Source organism: Gopherus flavomarginatus, chromosome 3 (genome assembly GCF_025201925.1).
Source record: "Gopherus flavomarginatus isolate rGopFla2 chromosome 3, rGopFla2.mat.asm, whole genome shotgun sequence".
NCBI lineage: Eukaryota > Metazoa > Chordata > Testudines > Testudinidae > Gopherus > Gopherus flavomarginatus.
The window spans coordinates 160,702,581-160,723,563 of NC_066619.1; the positions used below are offsets into that span (position 1 = coordinate 160,702,581).

Sequence of the window (20,983 nt, forward strand, 5' to 3'; positions counted from 1 at the left end):
GCCTGCCAGCCCTAGAGCATGCATTCTGTAATGAGGGAGTGCGGAGAGCACATGGGGAGAAGAGACAGACAAGGAAACCCTCGAGGTCTATGAATTCACACACAAGAGCTACAGGGGCTGTCTGCTTCATTAAGCAGCTGGCTCTGGGTTTTGGGTGGTGGCTGCAGGGGATACATTTGCCCAAGCTGTAGTCTGAATCACACCAGCAGAACTACTGTGTGTCTGTCAGAGAGACAGGAGCAAAGCAGAGAAGAGAAATTGGGAGAGAATATCCCATGATTACCTTCCTATCTAAAGAGCTCTGGGAAACAGCTTGCAAAGAACACAGGCAGTGTTTAAAATGGATTGTAACAGGCAGGGAAGCTCTTCCCATGCCATCCAAGAAGAAGGAGGAGTGTTGCTCCCCCAGGTGAGGGAGAACAGAGGGGGCTCTCCCTCTGTTTTAAAGCATGCAATTAAGAAGTAAAAAGGAAGGGGTGTTCTCAAGCACATTATTTGTTCCACCTCCTCATATAATCAACATATCTTTGGCTAGTGTCTCTGCTGATCTACACCACCTCACGTATCAAGCAGGCAGCTTTAGTTAATGTAAGACGCTACAAGAATGGCAGCAATAATTATTTTACAGATCAACGCACTCTGGGAACTGAAGTATTTTGGGCGGATCAGGCACAACCTAATCTAACCCAAAATCAAATGCCTATTTAGCTAACAAGGTAGTCAAAGATAAGTGACTAAACTCCAGAGTTCACACTACTAGGGTTCCAGATACTCCAGCCGGTTCACCTGTTCCAGTGCTGTATTAGCAGTTACATTACTAACCTCTATTTTCAGAATTTTAGAACTCTGCTATAAAATTTGGCTCCTGGCAGAAACTTGGCAGGCAGGGATAGCTAATATTTAGCTATCCCTGCCTGAGGATAAGATATTAAGCTTGTGATTCCTATTAGTGTTAGTGGGAATCACATGAATGAATCCCTGATCATTATGCAGAACATTTACCCTACAATCTGCATAGTGTCTGCAGCGTATGGGTGAATTCAGTGGGGCTGCATAGGGGTGCAGGACTCTGCCCATGGGAGATCCATTTGCAGGATCTAGCCCTAAGAATGAAAACTACAGGCCAGATTGTAGAGTGGCCCCATGTAGAGTAACATATTTACTCCAAAAACGGCCTCCTTCATTTCGGTGGGACTGCAAGGGGGAGATTTGCAGAGGGCATGCAGGGAGTTAAGACACCCAGCTAAGTCAATGCTTAGCATGATGATCAGGGATTTGTTCATGTGATTTGCAATAATGCTAATGGGAATCATGTAGCTTAATAATAAATAATAATAATTAATAATAATGATAATCACTCTGAATATGCCAAGTTTACGCTGAGCTAACTTTTATTGCTGAGTTCTAAAAATCGAGGTTAATAATGTTAGTGCTGACACAACACTGCAACAGAGCAGCTGTAGTATCTGGGACCCTAGCAGAGTGTGAAATGGGTGCCTGAGTGTGAACCTTTGTGCCTTTCATAATCTGCCCCTAAGGTACTATTCAGTGTCAGTAAGGGCTTATTTAGACACAATATTTATAGCAATTTAACTATATTGGTTTAGAAACCAATTCAGTTAAATTGGGGCAACTCTTCAGTATGTGCAGTTATACATGTATAAAGGTGCTTATAAATAAGCCACACTGATATAAGTACCTTTATGCCAGCATCCCCGTGTCCACATTAGGGAGTTACACCACTTCTAAACAGATATAGTTAAATTGGTTACAAACACTGAGTGCAGACCAGCCCTAAAGGTGGCTATCCTAAATAAAGCTGGATGCTGCCATTTTCTCCCCCAAATGGGTTGATTTTTAAAATGTAAAAGTGGCAAGGACAACGAAGAACGGAATCTATTTTGGGTTGTGCAGGTTTTTGGTTTTGTTGATGCACATGTTTACAACAAATAGTAGTTTGGTTTGGTTGGTTGACTTTTAGTCTTTAGTTTTACATTTTACTAAAAATTATGCATTTTAAAATAGTTTAACTGTATATTCAATTTTCCTTGCATTTAAAAACAATTTCTACAAAAGAGAATAAAAAACCTAGCCATTTATCTTCTCACATCATTTAAGCAACTTTTTTTTCTATACATGATGTACCTAATGTGATGAGATACACAAACAGGAGACAACTGTATCCAATAAATACCTTTTTAAAGTCTGGTGAGCAGAAAACACTCCACTATGGAAAAAAAATGAAAGGAAAGTTAATAAACACCAAGTTTAAGCAGGTACCCAGATGCTAGTGAACTCTCCCTTCCCTACCACATCCAACTGAGTGTTGTCATAGTTACAGCTGGTAATGGGACAGGAAAAAGAATGAGACTGACAGCCCTTTCCTCCTACGTAGCCAAATTCTGCCCTCACTGGGATGATGCTAGTGACTCTATATAGTTAATACCAGCACAGTAAAGATTTTGGGATTGACTGGAACAAGCCCTGGCACTGCAGTTGTTCACAGGATCAGGCAATTTGGTTTGGAAGCTATGGAGCCCTCTGCTGGGCAACTATAAAGCTATCATTATGTGAATACTGGAGGCCGGGGAGGCTCAAAAAGTTAATGGTGTGAGGTTAAACAATCTGTGAATGGTTTGGCTTCTCATAAAGGGGTGCAAAATAAAAATGCCTTTTCATTTTGCAACAGTTCGAGTTGTGATTATTATTATTTTTTGAAGTCTTAAAATGTACCACTAGTGAAAGGTGCAAGAGGGAGACCCCTGGAGAACTGAATTCCCTTATTGAGTCACAGAACAAATGTGCAGGGGCAATGGCAATGCATCTTTCCTGACGCTACCCAGCCAACGTTCCTGGATTGGGCTGAACCCTCCCTGTAGGTGACAGGGCAGAGGAGTACAATATCCCTCAGAAATCTACCAGCAATTTGTTTGGCTAAAATGGCTTTTTGTAATTATTATAAAAGGGAGAGAAGAGAGGGAGGGAAAACAGGAACATTTCTATGGCAGAATGTAACTCAGATGCTGATGAACAGGTGACCTCACTCTCACCTCCCCCGTTAAAAAAACAACTTCTAAAACCAAGGATACATAAAATCCCACTAGACATCAGGCAGACCAAACCAAAAGCTGCATTACAGCACTCCAGCAGAAGTGTTTTGAAAGTGAAAGCTAGTGTGCAGTCACTCAGATGGCAAATGAAACCAGCAGCTCTGAAGAACACAGAAATATCCCTTCTTCAGGAAGAAGTGAAACACACCAGATTAAAACACACCCAGGCAGACAGCATCTGATAAAAACTAGGGAACACACAAAAAACAGAATACCAGATTTGGGCCTTTATCATGGAGAATATAAGTACAGGATGAAGAACCTATAGCATACAAAAGATATCTGTACAGATGAAAACAATGTTTTGAGTGAAATGTTTGCCAAAGACAGAATGAGCCAGTGGAGAAGTAATATGCAACTAGGGTGATATCATGATATGGTACAATAAACAGAATACCCTAGATGTGGATGAATTAGAAGCAAGAATAATATTTTCACCTGGTAGAAAAAAATATAGCCGTCTGAGAAAGAATACAAGAAACGTATGCTGTTTATTCATGATGGTTATAGTAAAAATGTTGAAGACAAATTAACTACCATAAACATTAAAGTAATATAATGATATATGCTTAAAATTAGAAGTGAAACTGACACACTTATTCCACTGAACACCCGGGAAAGATGATCTTGGGGCAGAGAAATGGAAGTTAAATGATTTGGATTCTAATTCTGGGTCTGCAATGGATTTCCTGTAACCTTGGGAACTCGCTTTACATCTTTGAGCTTTGGTTTTCCCAATCACAAAATGGGTGCAATGCTACCTACCTCAGAGGGATGCCATGAGACTTATTTATGCCTATCAATGCTTTTTGGAGAAATGGATTATATCTGTGCAGAGTATTATTGTGGGACCTGATCAGGCAGACCTTACACCCCCTCATATCCCAACTTCAGTGAGAGTTTAGGGTGCACAAGGAGGATAGAACTGTTTACCTGGGCAGTGAAACTCCCATTTCAATCCCAAATAATCTATTGAGTCAGATGAAATCTTACAGTGGTTCTGGTCCAGATTTTGGCCAACACTCAGGCTCCTCAAGAAGCATGACACATTAAAGATTGAGTAGTCAAATTAAAGTTCAGCTCATGTTTGCCTTGACAAGAGCAACAAAGAGTCCTGTGGCAACTTATAGACTAACAGATACGTTGGAGCATAAGCTTTCGTGGGTGAATACCCACTTTGTCAACATACATCTGATGAAGTGGGTATTCACCCACGAAAGCTTATGCTCCAATACATCTGTTAGTCTATAAGGTGCCACAGGACTCTTTGTTGCTTTTTACAGATCCAGACTAACACGGCTACCCTTCTGATACTTGTCATCACAAGGTGATCTTAGTTCCTATACTAATATAGGATAGTAGGATATGTCCACCAATGGCTATTAGCCAGGACTGGCAAAGATGCAAAGCCATGCTCCGAAGCATCCCTAGCTTCTGTTTGCCAGAAGCTGGGAATGGGCAACGGATGGATCACTTGATTCCCTGTTCTGTTCATTCCCTCTGGGGCACCTGGCATTGGCCACTCTCAGAAAACAGGACACTGGGCTAGTATCTTTTTATCTATACTGTCACATACCGAAGGCAGGGGGAAAACAGCAAACGCATTAAGTGTTTGACTGGCAGGAATTCTCCACATTGTGAATATTACAGGAAAAATGCTCCCACCATTTACCTAGAGGACAGAAAAAAAGTTGATACTTGAGACTGTCAATGGGGATTTAGGTGTTCAGTTACAAAGTTGAAATATTACCAGTGTCAGCATAAATGCATGTTACTTTTATGTTAATGAGATTGGAAAGAGCTATGTTATTTTGATCCTATCACTGAAACACAGACAAAACTTGATTCAGTCTAAAGGAATCTGGATTTTGAATGTGTGCACGTTAAACCAATTTCTAAACCACTAGGATTAGGGTGATACCTTCATGGGGGGAGGGCAGATTACCCTCACAGCTGCCTATTGTGAGGGTTTCTTGCCCCTTCCTCTGGAGCTTTCAGTGCTGGACACTGTAAGAGACAGAATGTTGTACTAGATGGAGCATGGGTCTAATCTAGTATGATAATTCCTAAATTCCTGTGTTTTACACACATTCACATGCACATGGGCATGCACACACAGATTACCTGTGGGAGGGGGAAATGCTTATTTTAATCAAAGATTGGTTGTGAATATAAATGACTCTAATAAAGGATAGGGTGGTTCAAATCAGTTTCAGAATAGCTTGGAACACTTCGCATTGGCTGATTCTGTGATGCTACCCACAGAAGTACTGTAACCATTTTGATGGAGTCGGAATCATGATCCAAAAGTGTGAATATGTTAGAACTAAGCGTCTATCTGGAATGACTTTAGAAACCAATATCCAGGCCACGCACACAGACATTCCACAAAATCTATGGCTCAGGAACTGTATTAAACCTGTTCCTAAACACCAGCAAGACAATTTTGCTACAGAGCTATTGGAAGTTGAGGACTCTGGTTGGCATTTTTGGTTGGCTTTCTGCACAGAGTTCCATGGGAGAGCCAAACTGCTGTGTGACCTTCACTGTAAGTGAAGAGCACTTCTTGCAAGTAATAATATATATTTCCCTCTAGTAGCAAGGGGTCATGGCTTGACTTCAAGGAAGACCACAAGAGGCTAAGCATATTAAACCTATCAGAAAGAGAAGGTAGTTGCATTTCTCGCATCTCCCAGTCCCATTATAGTCTTTGCCATTAGGATGAGACATTGGAATTGTATTGGCCCCCATATAGTGTGTAAAGGACCATAAACTTTTAATAGACTTAAAAAAAGAGATGGTAGCAGGCTCAGTATTCTACATATTTGACTAGACGGATCTTGCCTAGCTCTTCCTTATACATTCATAATGCTGTATATCTGGGGGAAATGCATAGGGTCCTTATCTCTAGATTGAACGTTGACAAAATCCTTTGCTTTCACTCTAAACATGAAGCTGTCTTGCACATTGTCTGACCGTGAATAAGCAATTTCAGGGCATTTCCTTCAATTTTCTCCAGGAGAGGCCCCCCACTGGGGCATGTCCCACTGGATTACAGCTGTCACAATGGGTTATGTCAAGTGACATACAGCACTTTGAAAACAACTCTTCTCCTGATCAGGCAGACTACTAGAGTTACCTCAATCCTCACTTTAAACAAAGAAAGCTTATCAAGAGCTACAAAACAGAAATCAATTCACCAACCTGAGCTAACACGACACATGCCAAGATCATAAGTGCCAGTAGGGAAATTTAAAAACTCCACCATCAATCCACTTGAGAAGTTCTGGAAAGAGAACATTTTCCAAGAGTTTTGATTGGCTTCAAGTTCTGCCTATTTTCTGTTATTTTTGGGAGGGGGGGATGTCTGAGGGAGGAAGAGAGGGAGCTGTGAAGAGCAGTGCTATTGCAGTTCTTCACTCTTCCCTAGGTATGGCACTGGAGTGCAGACAGCGGATTGACAAAAGGAGAGAGATTAGCTCCTGACGAGAAAGGGTTTGCTCATGGCAATAAAATGAATACTGAAAGATGCTGGTATTCTGCAAAGTATTCCTATTTCAGGCTGTGCAGGTTCAATAATGAATTTTAAAACATTATTATAGTCTTGTCATTTTTTAAACAGTTGCTGAACACTTCTGCAGTCGGAGATTCAGGCTTCCCTGAGACAGATATGGACCAGATCCTGCTACTCTTGTGCTGAGAAGTACCTCACTCCACAAGCAATCCTGCTGTGAATATGGATAGCAGGATCAGGCCCTCAGTGAATCTCTCTACAGCATTCTCAATCTTACACAATAATGACTCAGTGAAAGCTATTCTTATATCTCGTATAACCTATCACTCACTTTATACTCTGTTGCCAGTTCCCTCTGGCCCACACATTTCCTGCCTAGCCTGAGAGAGCAATAGATTATACCATTCAGGCACAAGCCCACACTGGAGGACAGGTCAAGCAGCAAAGTCTTACAAGAAAGTCCAGGAAGGATTGTGCCTTATTATGACACAGAAATCCCTCCCAGAACTAACCATCCCCAAGTGGGAGTGTGACCTTTGCACCATTCCTGAGGATATGGCAGAATGCTTTCCCCTCCACAACTGGCCATCATTCACTTTCTTTGCATCAGATAGCCCGCATCCAAGGGGGAGGTAAGAAAGAGCAGTTGCTGTACTACCGAAAACATCAGATACACAACTGCATGGGACAGTTATTTGGGATCACTTTCTCCTCATATACCACACAAGAACACACCATAATTTGGCCTAACCCAAATTACTGGCTGGGTTTGAGCCCAGCAGGTCTAACTATTTAACTCTGCTGTCTAGGATGATGGACAACTGTTCCACGAAAACAAACACACACACACGGGTACAAGTATAGCAATGTTAACAATTGACTCTGCACATCTTTAGTCCTTTCCAGGGCATCTCCATTAACAGTGGTCCTATTGCTAATTTGTCTTTCTGTGCCCAACAGCTACTGCAATTTCTTTAATTTTGCTTGTCTCCATTTCACATCTTTGTCAATGAATAGTTGAGTGGTGGAGAAGAAAAGGAGAACGGGCCATTTGTATTGTTCACCTGAGGTTAGCAACTCACAATGCGTCAAAGCTAGAATTCCTTATTCAGGAATAGATTGTGGGGTCCTGAGTGGGATCACAAGATGCTGTGGGAGAGGATGATGGAAGGACCCTCCTCCAACCTGGCACCCCAGAAAAGGGGCCAGTTGCAGTTTCCATCAGGGCCAGTTGACCATATTACTACATTAGTAATAATCTAACAGGGGCAGGATTACCCTGAGTAACACACACCTGCTAAGATCCCCTTTGGGTCTCCCTCCATGCCTTTGTCCCACTCTAGTGAGTGGTTCACTGAAAAGAATAAGAGTCTACTAACTAAAGCCACCAATTAACGGAGAAAAATGGATATCCAGCAAGCGTTAGTGCCAGGCAAGGAGGAAGAAGGGAGGATGCATAGTAATAGGCACAGATATTATTTGGTATGGCTGTTATGGGAGAAAACTGAATGAAAAGTATGCTAGACAGCTAATAAATCTGATTTACAGCTTTGTCAGGAAGGAACCCAGTAATATTTAAAATCTGGGAGCCCTATACATAGTCAAATATAATGTTCTTTCCTGTGTAAAAGAAGACAGGAAAAGATTTAAAGTGCCCTAATATGTTTTAAGCTTCCTTATAGTGCTCCTGATCCTCTGCCTGATAAATAAATTCTGACATCTTATTGTTCACCTTGAATACAGTATTATTTAATCCAATTAGGGGTATCTGAATCTGGCCCTCTGACTATAAACATGCCGGCCTTCTCTGCAGGCACAGAAGGCCAGACTTTTTCCAGGCTTTTTTCTTAAATTCTTGTTCATAAAGATTTAGTCTCTTAGGAAACCAAAGCCTAACCATGCGAGAGATCTGAATTTTGAAAGAGGCAACAATTGCACAGACTGAATTTTGATGATCAAATGCTCTAAGAACAGTTGTACAAAAAATCTACAGGCCTCAATACTTGTAAAATGCATTCATCAAACAATTGCAAATACTAAGCAAAACTCAAAACACCCCTATATTTCATGGACAATTCACAAACGGGAAAAAAAGGCAAATCCATTAAATTGCTCTCAGTGAACAGTTCCGTTTGTTCTAGTGATATTCAACAGGCAAATTCCCTACTGTGGCTCTACTTCAACATAAACTCATAATGGACTAAGTACAATCACAGAATTATTGCTTCAGGAATATCCCAAACCCTTAATTTCTTTAAAAGTCAAATCATTAAAAAAAAAATCAATGCTAAATCTAAACACAAAGACAGTAGAATAGAATGAAAAAATAAAGAGAGTTTTGGAATAGTTTTGAAAGGTAAATGGCAGTGCAGCAGAATTTTGAAAAAGCAAAAATCTATGAATTAGTATATTAGATAATTAAAGGAGCAAAGAGTTAGAATAGTCAAATTTCCAGATCATTAGAGTACCTCAGGGATTACACCTCAAGGATATTCAGTATAAGAGTTTGACAAATCCTGCAAAATATATATTCCTTTGAAGAAAACTGTGACTTCACTTCTCTATATTTCCAACCTCTTTAAATCACTTTCCAGAAGCGTTTATGGAAGTGAATTTCTGTTTGCAAACCTTTTTACAGAAAGAGAAAACATCATGCCTACCAATGCAAACAAACAATCTCTTTTGCAGGACTGGGAATCTTTTTGTCAAGGAACAGAAACAATATCGTATGATCACACAACAAAAACAGAGACTTAAGTATAACACACTCTCAAATAGTTCCCAAGCAATCCTCAGGCTGATATACGTTTGCATAAGTCATTTGTCAAATAATTCCAACAATGAACACAAATTCTAAACCTGCTCATGAATAATTCACAAAGAAACATGGAGTCTAAATTGCTTGAATAAATTGTTCTAGACAGTAATATGTTTCCTTTACTTTCTTCCCTTGATACAAACAGACTCTCAGCACAGTTAAGACACACAGTCACAAAAATCAAGACCTTGGTGAAGCTTGTTCCTTAACTGCAAAAGGGGAGACTATAAATCCATTCAGTGAAATGTGAATGATAGGCTTACATTGACACAAAACATTTCAAATAAGGCATACAAGCTTTACACACTGTGCCAATGGTAGAGAAGGGCTAAGACATAGCTTCTGTATCTGGATTTCAACACACATATTTCTACTGTTTGGATCTAAGTTTTTCTTACTGTTCATTCCAGACATAGGGTTCAGCTGCAAAATTTAGATACAGAAGGGGATTTGGATTCCAGGCTCACCCTCCAAAGTTCAGGAGGTTTAGAGCCAGAGTTTTGTTTTGGACCCATTGCTGTTGAAAAAGAATCCTTACTGAAATGCATCAGTTGTTTGACACACACCAGTTGTTCCACAGCACACAGTAACACTAACACTATAGTTTAGGAAGAAAGTGAAGACTGCTTTGTTCAATTAAAATTGGAGGGGGGATTTTAGGTACACAGACTGGAATTATCAACTTGCAACTTGTTCAGGGCACTGGAATCTAGATCTCTATTCTTGCAAAAACTAGCCAAGGAAGTTTAATGACCAGGAGCAGTCAGCACCAATTCTGCAGCTTTGGTCCAGTGTAGACTGACTCAGGGGCAAGACTGTCTAATGAATCACCATGGCACTTCTTAGCAAATGTGTATTTTCTTTGGAGGTTTCCCATACTAGTATTACCTAGACTCAAGACCAGTGGGCTTACAAGATCTAATAAGAGTACAATGAAAGATAACAATTTCCATAGTCACTTCATCATGTATATTTAAATGCAATGTTGAAAAATGTTTAGTCATTCACATTCCAAACCTCCAACACAACTATAATACAGGGAAATCAAGTCAGAGGGGGACACAGCGTATAATGTCACTGCTTTAACTCTGGTACATTATCTTGTATCACAATGGTGAAAAATTACAAGAGGCAGCTTTACAAAAAGAAATACAGTTAGCACAAGAGAGACCCTTCAGGGAGGCCATAGAACATGTCAAAGTAGAAACTAACTCACACAAAATAATAATTTATAGCACACTCAGTCTCTGTGCTATGTTAAAACGGCAGAAGATTCTCCAACAAGATAGTTAAGATGTTTCAAGAGATTGGCATGATCAACATCCAAGGCTTGGCAATGACCGTCAAAGATTCTGCCATAGCTTCAACCAAGAGGAAATAAGTCATTGCAGACTTTTAAGCAGGAAAAACAATTTTATTGCCAAAGTTATCATGTGCTGGTATCTTCCTTGTACATGAACCAAAGGCCATTATGACACCAGCTCTTTAGCCAAGAGCAGAAAGTTAGAAATTGGATTGATGTTCAGGCAAAAGTGAAACTTTTTTTCACTGAAGCAACATTAATGTCTTAGAAGCAATGCCAAATTACTGGAACAGATGGAAATTTAAGATTTAATAAACTGTCAATAATAAAATCAAGAGTCATTGGTTTAATTTTCCCACTGGAAATGAGATCTGTAAATTAAGGTGCCCTAGAAGTAGTCAGGCTCTTTCTATAATTAGACACACATGACTTGCACAAAATAAAATAAATATTCATTTGGTCCATTCTCCCCTGTTTATGCTAACATGTAATCTTCTTTCCTTTTATAGCTGCTATGAACTGAATGGGGTCTCTGAATGATAGAAAAATGGCATCAATTCGGCTCACTAATGATTCACTGCCAAGGTATTGAGACACAATTCTATAGTGTGCTGCACATGTTGGAAGAACAAGACATAGCATGTCTTAAAGAAGAAGTATTTGTGGCAGGACAGATGGAGATAACACCTGAGGAAATTGATTTTCAGCAGGTTTGTTCACTACAAGTCAGTTGGGCAAAGAACTAGATGTGTGAACAGAAAAGAGACATTCTGAAAAGATGCAATTCAGACACAGTCAACAAATTAGAAAAAATAACTGGGCCAAAAAACCAATTGCTTTAAATTTCAACAATCACTAGCCAATGCATTGCTCCTTCTCCAAGCGATCTCACTGCCAGATGAAGTGCTGCAAAGACACAACACTATGCTCACCTCAGGTCAGATTCTTCCAGATGTACTCACATTGAACAGCACCTTATTCCACTGAAATCAATGGGGGGATTTCTGGAACATAGAATTACTCAGCACAAGTCAGGGTGGCAGAATCTGACCTTTCAATAATAGTGTGGGCCTCATCCTCCATTTCCTTGCACCTTGCATAAACATGTATACATTTGCTGAGTGCAAAATGGGCCTGAAATTCTTCCCCCAGTGGAAGAGAGCAGAGAAATTGATTTGGTAGAATTTCATACACATTTTGTTTGCAGTGTTATTGTAGCCATGTTGGCCCCAGGATATGAGAGAGACAAGATGAGTGAGGTAATAACTTTTACTGACCAACTTCTGTTGGTGAAAGAGACAAGCTTTTAAGCGCCACAGAGCTCTTCTTCTTCCACTTTGCACAGGTATAACTGGTGACACAAGGTGAAGGCGGTAGAGACTCAGGTGCCCACAGATACATACTATAACAATACAGTACAACAACTTTAAACGTGAGACAGTCCCCCTATGCTGTAAACTGCGTGGGGCTTCCATTCAAAACAAACTTGCTTACTTTAATTAATAATTTTGGACATGAGAAGCATAAAAAGTCTGATCCATTGCAAGCTAAATTCACAGGAATCTCTTCTTTTTCTTCAGCAGGCACTGTATCAAACTCTTAATGGTTGCCCAATGGTTGTCACTGTATCCTTGTTGGACATGATGAAAATCAACCAGAAAAGCTTGTTCCATCCATTATTGTTCTGACTTTGCATACTGGATTTCAGGGCACTTTCCCCTCTCCCCTGTCCTAGGCTCAGCTCCACAGAGGCTATAAGAAGATAAACCTGTGGTGTGGACAACTAGTGTGAAAATGTCTCTGATGGCTACTGGCATTTCTACCAGTACATCAGGAAATCCACCATGAGCAAGATTAGATGACAAAGTGGTAAGAAGATCTGGCAGTCATTGCCATTTTGTCACATTAGTGATCCCACCAGAGCTGCCGCTGGTGGAGCAGCCCTGGAGTCAGCAACGATGGGAGATTGTTCAGAAAGAAGGGTAGAATTGTCACAGTGAGGTGTAAGGGAGGCATACAAGAATGAAACAGAATAAAATGAGCAGGGTTTAGCACAAAACATAGGCTAAGGTGAAGTTCAGGAGAAACAGGAAGAGATGTGGCAACTTGGAAGCTTGTGAAAAGGACCTCTATCTCTTCTACAGTTAGAGGATGCAGTACACCGTCAATGAGTGACTTTGAATTGCACAAGGTTGGACAGACAGGAATGTCAAGACTGAAAGAATGGCATGAAAGAGCAAGGAGAGAACAGATATGAAGACAGAGAAAAAGAGAGTGCAAGCAAGTCCATGCGAGTTCCAAAAAGCATTAAAGCCATTCTGAATTAAATTCAATTCAATGAAGATGATTAAGGAAGGGAATGATACCTAGAATCGGCATCTGGAATTGAAATATGAGCATGTCTGTAAAATAAATTTGGCAGCATGTCAAATATTTTAATTTTCATATTAAAATACATGCTTTTAAAAAGTAAGCAAAAAAGACAATAGAAATTAAAGGATATATTCAACTAATTTGTTTTGGGTATAAGTAATAGATGGTGCAAAAGCAAATGTAACTGAAATATAGAATGTGTGTGTGTGTGTTTATACAAAGTACACTAAATTTCAGCATGTACGGTATGTTGTTTCATTTGAAACACTTCTGTAATAATGCCTTTAGACTTGGCTTTGCAAGGTGCTGAGTTCTTCAATTGGACTGGCAGCAGGAATGGTGCATGTGAGACATCGCAATAAACGAAAGAAGACTCAAAGGTCAAGAAGTGGGGAAACCAGCACTAACAAAGAGTGGATAAAAATTCTCCATTCTCCAGAACTGGTTTACTGTTGTGTCCCTTTCCTCCAAACTGTTAAAAAGAAGAATGAGAATGAGGACAGGAAGGAGGTATTCCTTAGGGGAAAGAAACAAGATAAAGGTATGGGGGCTGTGGGAAGTGGTGGCCAGCACATCCCTCAGCCCACGCCACTTCCCGCAGCCCCCATTGGCCTGGAATGGCAAACTGCAGCCAGCGGGAACTGCAATCGGCTGACCCTGCGGATGTTGCAGGTAAACAAACCATCCTGGCCCACCAGCGGATTTCCCTGATTAGCCGCATATCAAAGGTTGCCAATCCCTGCACTAGGTAATAGTGAACTCTGGTCCCAAATCAGGAAAACACTTAAGTACTCGTTCAACTTAAAACATTCTTCAAATCCCACTGACTTCAATGGGACCTAAGCAAGGGTTTAAGAGCTTTCCTGAGTTGGGAGCTTAGTTCTGCTTCCTGTTTAGTTCTGCCCCTCTCCACCATATGGTATATATTTAGTAGTAAGGTTATAATGTAAACTTGAGAAGTCTTGCTTGTTTTTCTCAGGGCATGATTGGTAGGGCTGAGAGAAATATTGTGGCTGCATTTTACAGTATTGAGGTGAAAGCAACATAAATGTCCATGCCTTACTTACCGCCTCCACTTCCGCAGGGTCATACCACACATTAATGTATGGATGCTGCAAGGCTTCATCCACTGATATCCGCTTGGCTGGGTCAATCACCAACATCTTTGACAAAAGGTCCCTGGCTTGGCTGGCTAGAGCAGTGAAACCAGAGGAACACAGGGTCAGTACAAAATTACTATATACAGGGATTGGTTAACTGTTGTAAAAAGTAAGTAGGGCAATTTGTTCCCTCCAATTATTCTTTGTATGAAATTCTGCCACTCCTCAATACAGCAAGAGATCCAAATATATACAGAGGATTAATAAAGAGCAAGCACAAGTCTTGCACATTACGTAAGTCTCATGTATGCCCTCAAAATGGGTCCAAAAATGCTGATTTGTCTAAACAATTTTTTTGTGGGACAGGGTTGGTTTTGATCAAATTTCAACTCAGAATAATTCTGGAGAAAAAGCTTTGAAATTGTTAAAATATTTTGTTTCTCCATGGACACAAAGCATTCTGGTTTTCCAGTTCAAAAGGACTTTTCATTTCAAAATTTAAGCTAATTATATTTTTAAAATATTTTAAAATAAAGTGGGTTGAAATTGACCCAAATTGATTTAATTTCCAGATTTCTGGTTTGAGATTGATTTTTCATCCTGATAAGGGACGGGAAACTTCTTCAAGTCCTCAAAACTTTTTGCTGGATAGCTCTAGTTCCAGCCCTATCCCCTTTTATCTGCCCTGTGGTGGCAGCAGGAAGAAGGGTGTTATGGGAGTTCCTATACCAGCTATACATCACCAGTGGTTTCCACTTGTATTGAGGCTTTCCTCCTGGGACCAGATTCACTAAATCTATAGCCAGAAACTGCCAGCTGTCCAGTGCAAATCAGCCATATTGATGACTCTGAGGATCTGGTGTGTGTGGACCATTATTTGGGTTTGCAAGATCCCCTTCATTTGGGGTTTTTATTTTTGAAAACCAAACCCAAGAAGAGGAGTAGCTCTGGAATCCATTTATTCAAACAACAACAAAGTTCTGGGAGTTTGGATAAAAAGTTTTAGTTTTCTCCCATATCTCTTGAGGAGAGTAATATTGAAATTCAACCCCTACCAACAAGTATCTTTTCAAGTGAAGAAACATTTTATGTTACAGAAAGTAGACTCTCCCAGTATAGCAATATATGGCATCCTTATTGCTTGGACATTCATCACCATAGAGATGCTAGATAACATTGTTGATAAAGTATCAGAGGGGTAGCTGTGTTAGTCTGGATCTGTAAAAAGCAACAAAGAGTCCTGTGGCACCTTAAAGACTAACAGATGTATTGGAGCATAAGCTTTCGTGAGTGAATACCCACTTCGTCAGACACGTAATGGAAATTTCCAGAGGCAGGTATAAATATGCAGTCAAGAATCAGTCTGGAGATAACGAGGTTAGTTCAATCAGGGAGGGTGAGGCCCTCTTCCTAGCAGTTGAGGTGTGAACACCAAGGGAGGAGAAACTGCTTTTGTAGTTGGCTAGTCATTCACAATCTTTGTTTAATCCTGAGCTGATGGCATCAAATTTGCAAATGAACTGAAGCTCAGCAGTTTCTCTTTGAAGTCTGGTCCTGAAGTGTTTTTGCTGTAAGATGGCTACCTTTAAAGCTGCTATTGTGTGGCCAGGGAGGTTGAAGTGTTCTTCTACAGGTTTTTGTATATTGACATTCCTAATATCTGACTTGTGTCCATTTATCCTTTTACGTAGGGACTGTCCAGTTTGGCCGATGTACATAGCAGAGGGGCATTGCTGGCATATGATGGCGTATATAACATTGGTGGATGTGCAGGTGAATGAACCGGTGATGTTGTAGCTGGTCTGGTTAGGTCCTGTGATGGTGTCACTGGTGTAGATATGTGGGCAGAGTTGGCATCGAGGTTTGTTGCATGGATTGGTTCCTGAGTAAGAGTTGTTATGGTGCAGTGTGTGGTTGCTGGTGATAATATGCTTAAGGTTGGCGGATTGTCTGTGGGCAAGGACTGGCCTGCCACCCAAGGCCTGTGAAAGCGAGAGATCTGTCCAAATCCCGACACTCTTATTCGCCCAACTAGTGCTGAAACCAGTGGGTCATATCCTCAGCGGATGTAAATAAGCATAGCCCCATTTACACTTGTGTTTGACTTCTATGGAGCTATGCCAATTTACACTGACAGAGCATATGGCCCAGTGTGCTTAGTCTTATTTGTCAAGAAAGCTGGAATGTGTCCACTATGGTGTTGTGTAACAGCTGAATATGGCAAGATTTCAACAAAAGCTCACAATCTGTGAATTCTCTCCCCTGATAACTAGCTGAGTTTTTCCTATTTATGGCATAGGACCTGAATGGAGGCAGTTGTAGCAGTTGCTATGTGATTTACTATTCAGAATGCCTGGGAACAAATTAGGTGGTAGTGGTAGTGGCAAATGGAATCTGATATTTAGCCAAGAGAGTAAAGTAACTCTCTATTCATTCTGACAGGAGTTTGATTAATCATCAGATGGAAGTTCATGTTGATGTCTGGCTGGGCAAGTATCCAACAACGAAACAACCCCTACTACCATATGATGTTCTATATGAAGTACAAGCCAAAACCTCTAATCTGGACCAGAGCCCATAGCATTCTGGATTCATAGCAAATATGCTGCCAATCAACCCACAAACTGATTTTTGTTCTTATCCTAGCATTTTTTTCCACTGTTAATAAATTCACAGCCATCTTTTTTTTAAGTTAACCAGATCACTTACTGCTAATAGTACTGCACATGTAATATTAAAAATGCTTTCTTGTTTGAAATCATTTACTATTATCTTACTTTTTATACCATTTGAAGTGGACCTCTGATAAAAAAAAAAATAGATCAGTAACTACAAAACCACAATCCCTTCACTAAATGTATCTTATGTACCCCAGCACACACACTATAAAGGTGACATCAAAGTGACTAGATAACATTATTTATTGTACTTTTTAGGAAGGTACGAGGATTCGGGATGTAAAAGTAGAGTCTTTTTAAGACAGAGGAACCAAACAAGAAATAATCTTAAAAACAGACATTCACTTCTTGCTTAAATAAAAGTGTGCTTCCTTTATCCAGGAGATAATTAGTTAACACAGTTTGATCATTATTCCCTGTGCATTAGCCCTAAATCCAATGAACGACCACTATTCATTTTCATTGTAGGAGTACAGAAAAGAATTCAATGCATCCAAAAGCATTTGCTCAGACCTTTCACTTTGCTCCCAGATCTCAGACAACAGCCTTGCTATGAAACAGTTGTTAACTGGAAGAGCATTCTGGGTAATGTAATGATATGCAAATTGTAGGTGATTAAGAAACATTATGTGTCACTGCAGCAAGCAACAAGAGGAACCCATGTGTGCAAAATTGATGCACACTAGAAGTTTGAAAAGGTTCCAAAGCTGTGACTGGAAATCCTTTTTATACTCAACACACATTAATCATTGTTTCTTATTGAAGGTCAACATCCCGTTCAAGTTAATCATGGCTTCAATTTATGACTATAACCATCTTACCACATACCACTGCATGCATTGTACAATGGAAATATGTAGCCTCACTGTAATTAAGATATCATTCTGCTTCACATACCAAAATGCAGTTGCTCCATTTTTCATAGTCTCAAAGCCACTTACAGGCAGGTATTAAACTGTAACTACATCAAGAGCAATTTTAGCTGGTGGCATTGATACTTTTACTTTTCTTAGTAAAGACATCATCACTTTTGTAATCATGCTCTGGCTGCATTGACAGTTTTGTTTACAAGAAAATTTAATGCCACTTTGAGATCTTCAAAGAATACATCTTGGGCTCCAGTATGTCAAAAAGAAAAAAATAACAATTCAGGCTGTCCAAACTTGCTTATGGTAGTATCGGAGTGCATAGCTGAACAGAATGAGTGCCATGAACCTGACATGCTTGACGTATTAATCAATGACAACATATGTACCCTAGAGGCCTAGCACCAAATTTCCCTCAAATTCATATTTAGAACTAACTTCTTGCTAGATAAAACCAATGCAAGTGTCTTGGTCAATACAGCTCCTGAATCTGATCTGATAAATAAACACCACGATGTTTTCATGAAAACATCAACTGGCCAAAACATTTTACTTTTTCTTTCTCTACTACCCCATCTTTAGATCTCAAGCACTTTTTACTTTTTCTGACTTTTCATAAACACGTGGATGGAGCCTAACTTTGCAGACATTGAAAGTGCTTCCCTATTTTCTTCCTAGTATTTTATTTACATCAATAACTCCCTCATCTTGGCAATGAGAAAAAAAATTATAATCCACTATATGAAACATGTTTCAAAGTACATTAAAAATCAATTCATCTCAGCTTGAGAAAAACATTTTTGTATTGTACTTGCTCAAACATGCCCCATGCTCCCTCCTTGGACATACCTTTGAGTTTGTTGTGTTCTGAGTCGGCTGGGAAGAGAGAGTCTGGGAAAAGTTTGGGGAAAGTGAGACCAGCATACTTAGGTCGGTTCTCAACATAGTTCCGCACTGTGGGTTGTAGTTTCTTCATGAATTCTGGACACGGTGTTCCCAGCTGCTCAATTACTTTATTCCACTGGTCAATATCTGAAGAGCGGTAGTTAAGGGAAAAAATGTGCAGCCTACTAGCTTTTTTGTTTGGTTGGTTGTTTTTTAGCAACTCATAAAGGTACTTAATTCCCACCCAAGATACTTTTCAATCAATGTCTTGGTTCATCATCATGACTTGAAGCTTTATAAGCCATAATGGGTCAGACACTTATAGCACCTAGCTTACTGGTGGACACTGCACAAACAAATATTAATAATAATAGCTGGACACTCTCTCCCTGTTGGTCATGGATGCTAGTCTATTTCTGTTTTTAAATCCTAGCTTAATGGCTACTGTCTCTTACACCTGTGCAACCCCACAGACATCAATAGGACTACATGGGTGTAACAAATCTTATTTGTTCAGCTGGGAATATCAGTCATAACTGTCACATTGTGTAGAGTGGTACCCAGTGGAGTGAAAAGAGTTCTGCAAGGGGAGAAGTTACCCCTAACTTGTCCTTCACAAATTATTGATCGCTCACGAAGAAAGGAGAAAACATTTTATTTGGGAATAAACAGGTTATGTGACAGAAAAGACTTATTTGCCAGAAGTTCCCAGAGATGCATAAACTGAAATGCTGCATACTTGTGTCTTTATTCTTCCTAGCCATTTATCAGTTCCTAGTTTTATAAAAACAACAAAAACTATTTGGCAAATTGTTGTAAAAATGTAATGTGTTTTCTTGACTGTTCACCATTTCCTCTAACAAATATTTTCTATTGGTACACAATGTACCAGTTACACACACATATTTCTTTTGTTTTCCTCAAACATGACAACAAACAAGAAACAGTTCTTATGCCTTCATCATGAATGCTAACTTCCACATGCTTTCATACTTAACCAAGAAACTCTCTCTCTTATTGGGGGGTTTCAACAGGCAACTCTTTTAGCTTTCCTGGAATACTAATAAGCATATCTGCTGAATGATTTGTCACACTTCTAGACATGTTCAGACAATGCCCTGCTGTGTCAAATAACAAAAAAAGGAGAGGTAATGTTTGATCAAGGATATTGCCTTTAAAACCAGTCCCACCTCCCTCTCACATCCCTGCATTCATCAGGCTAAGGATTTGAAGAACATGTGAGATAATATACAAATAGACACAGTGATGCACATTTCTACCAAGAAACTGTCACAAGCATGTAGCTAAGGAAGCTTCATGAGAGCCCATTAGAAAGAGAACATTCATTTTAGAAAGTTTATTTCTGATGCAGCATAGTATGAAGATAATCTTGTTTTCATTATTGTTAATTGTTTATTTACAGTAGTGCCCACTCTGTGCTAAAAGATTTCCAAACACTCAAAAAGAACAGCCCCCGCTGTGAGGAGCTCACAATCTAAAGGCAGAAAAGTGGCCAGAGGAAAGGGAATAACAGTAGACAAATTACATACAATTTGCATTAGAGATGGCTGAAAAACTGGAACATTTGGGGTTTGACATTTCCATGAAACATGTCTCCTTTTGTTATCAGAAAATTTAAAAATTCAATTTTTTTCAACCAACTGGGATGAATTTTTCATGAAAATTTTGTTCCTCATTTTCACTGGAAGATGTAGAAATTCCAAAATTTTGGACCATCTCTAATTTGTACACAAGTCAACATGTTCACTGTAGGTTGCATGGCAGAAGTGAGTCTTTAATAGGGCTTTAAATATGGGCTTTGCATATAAACTCATGAAGGCTGCACAATGTATAGAAAACATGAAAAGTGTGCGATGAGGCTGTACCATGTGAGATCACATGAAAGAGGGCACAGAAGTGAAAATGTGAGCAATTAAAAATGGGTAGACAAGGATGGGAACACTAGTGGAGCAGAAGGCCTGGAGGCAATATGAAGCTTGATGAGGAAAGATATGTAAGAGGGGCCAAGTTATGCAGAACTCTGAAGGTGGTGGGAAGATGCTTACATTTGATTTGACAGCCGATGAAAAGCCAGTGGAAAGATTCAAAGAGAGAAAGAGTTATATGAGCAAATTGATGAGCAAAAGAAGGGAGTGTAGTGACTGCACTGTGTATGAACTGCTGGGATCAATGTGCGTATTTGAGAGACCAATAATCAAGGCAGGACATAATGAGGGCCCGAATGAGAGATTTGGCTGTGAAGATGGAAAAAACAGGATGGATCTTGGAGACACTGAGGAGGAAGATGTGTTAGGATTTGGATGCCTAGGGCATGA

The 20,983-nt window shown here is 39.8% G+C and overlaps 1 protein-coding gene across 13 annotated transcripts in view; it reads right to left on the reverse strand.

The window, feature by feature from the left end:
* MAPK10 (mitogen-activated protein kinase 10) overlaps window positions 1–20,983 on the reverse strand; it is a 265,869-nt gene that overhangs the window by 17,857 nt on the left and 227,029 nt on the right. For 11 of the 13 annotated variants that reach the window (XM_050945171.1, XM_050945170.1, XM_050945168.1 and 8 more), the window contains 3 exons: window positions 18,612–18,794; window positions 14,186–14,310; window positions 2,195–2,227 (listed from right to left, as the gene is read on the reverse strand). In XM_050945171.1, the coding sequence (XP_050801128.1) occupies window positions 2,195–2,227; window positions 14,186–14,310; window positions 18,612–18,794 (341 nt within the window). The remainder of the gene's footprint in view (window positions 1–2,194; window positions 2,228–14,185; window positions 14,311–18,611; window positions 18,795–20,983) is intronic. The other 2 variants (XM_050945175.1, XM_050945174.1) reach the window with 1 other exon arrangement.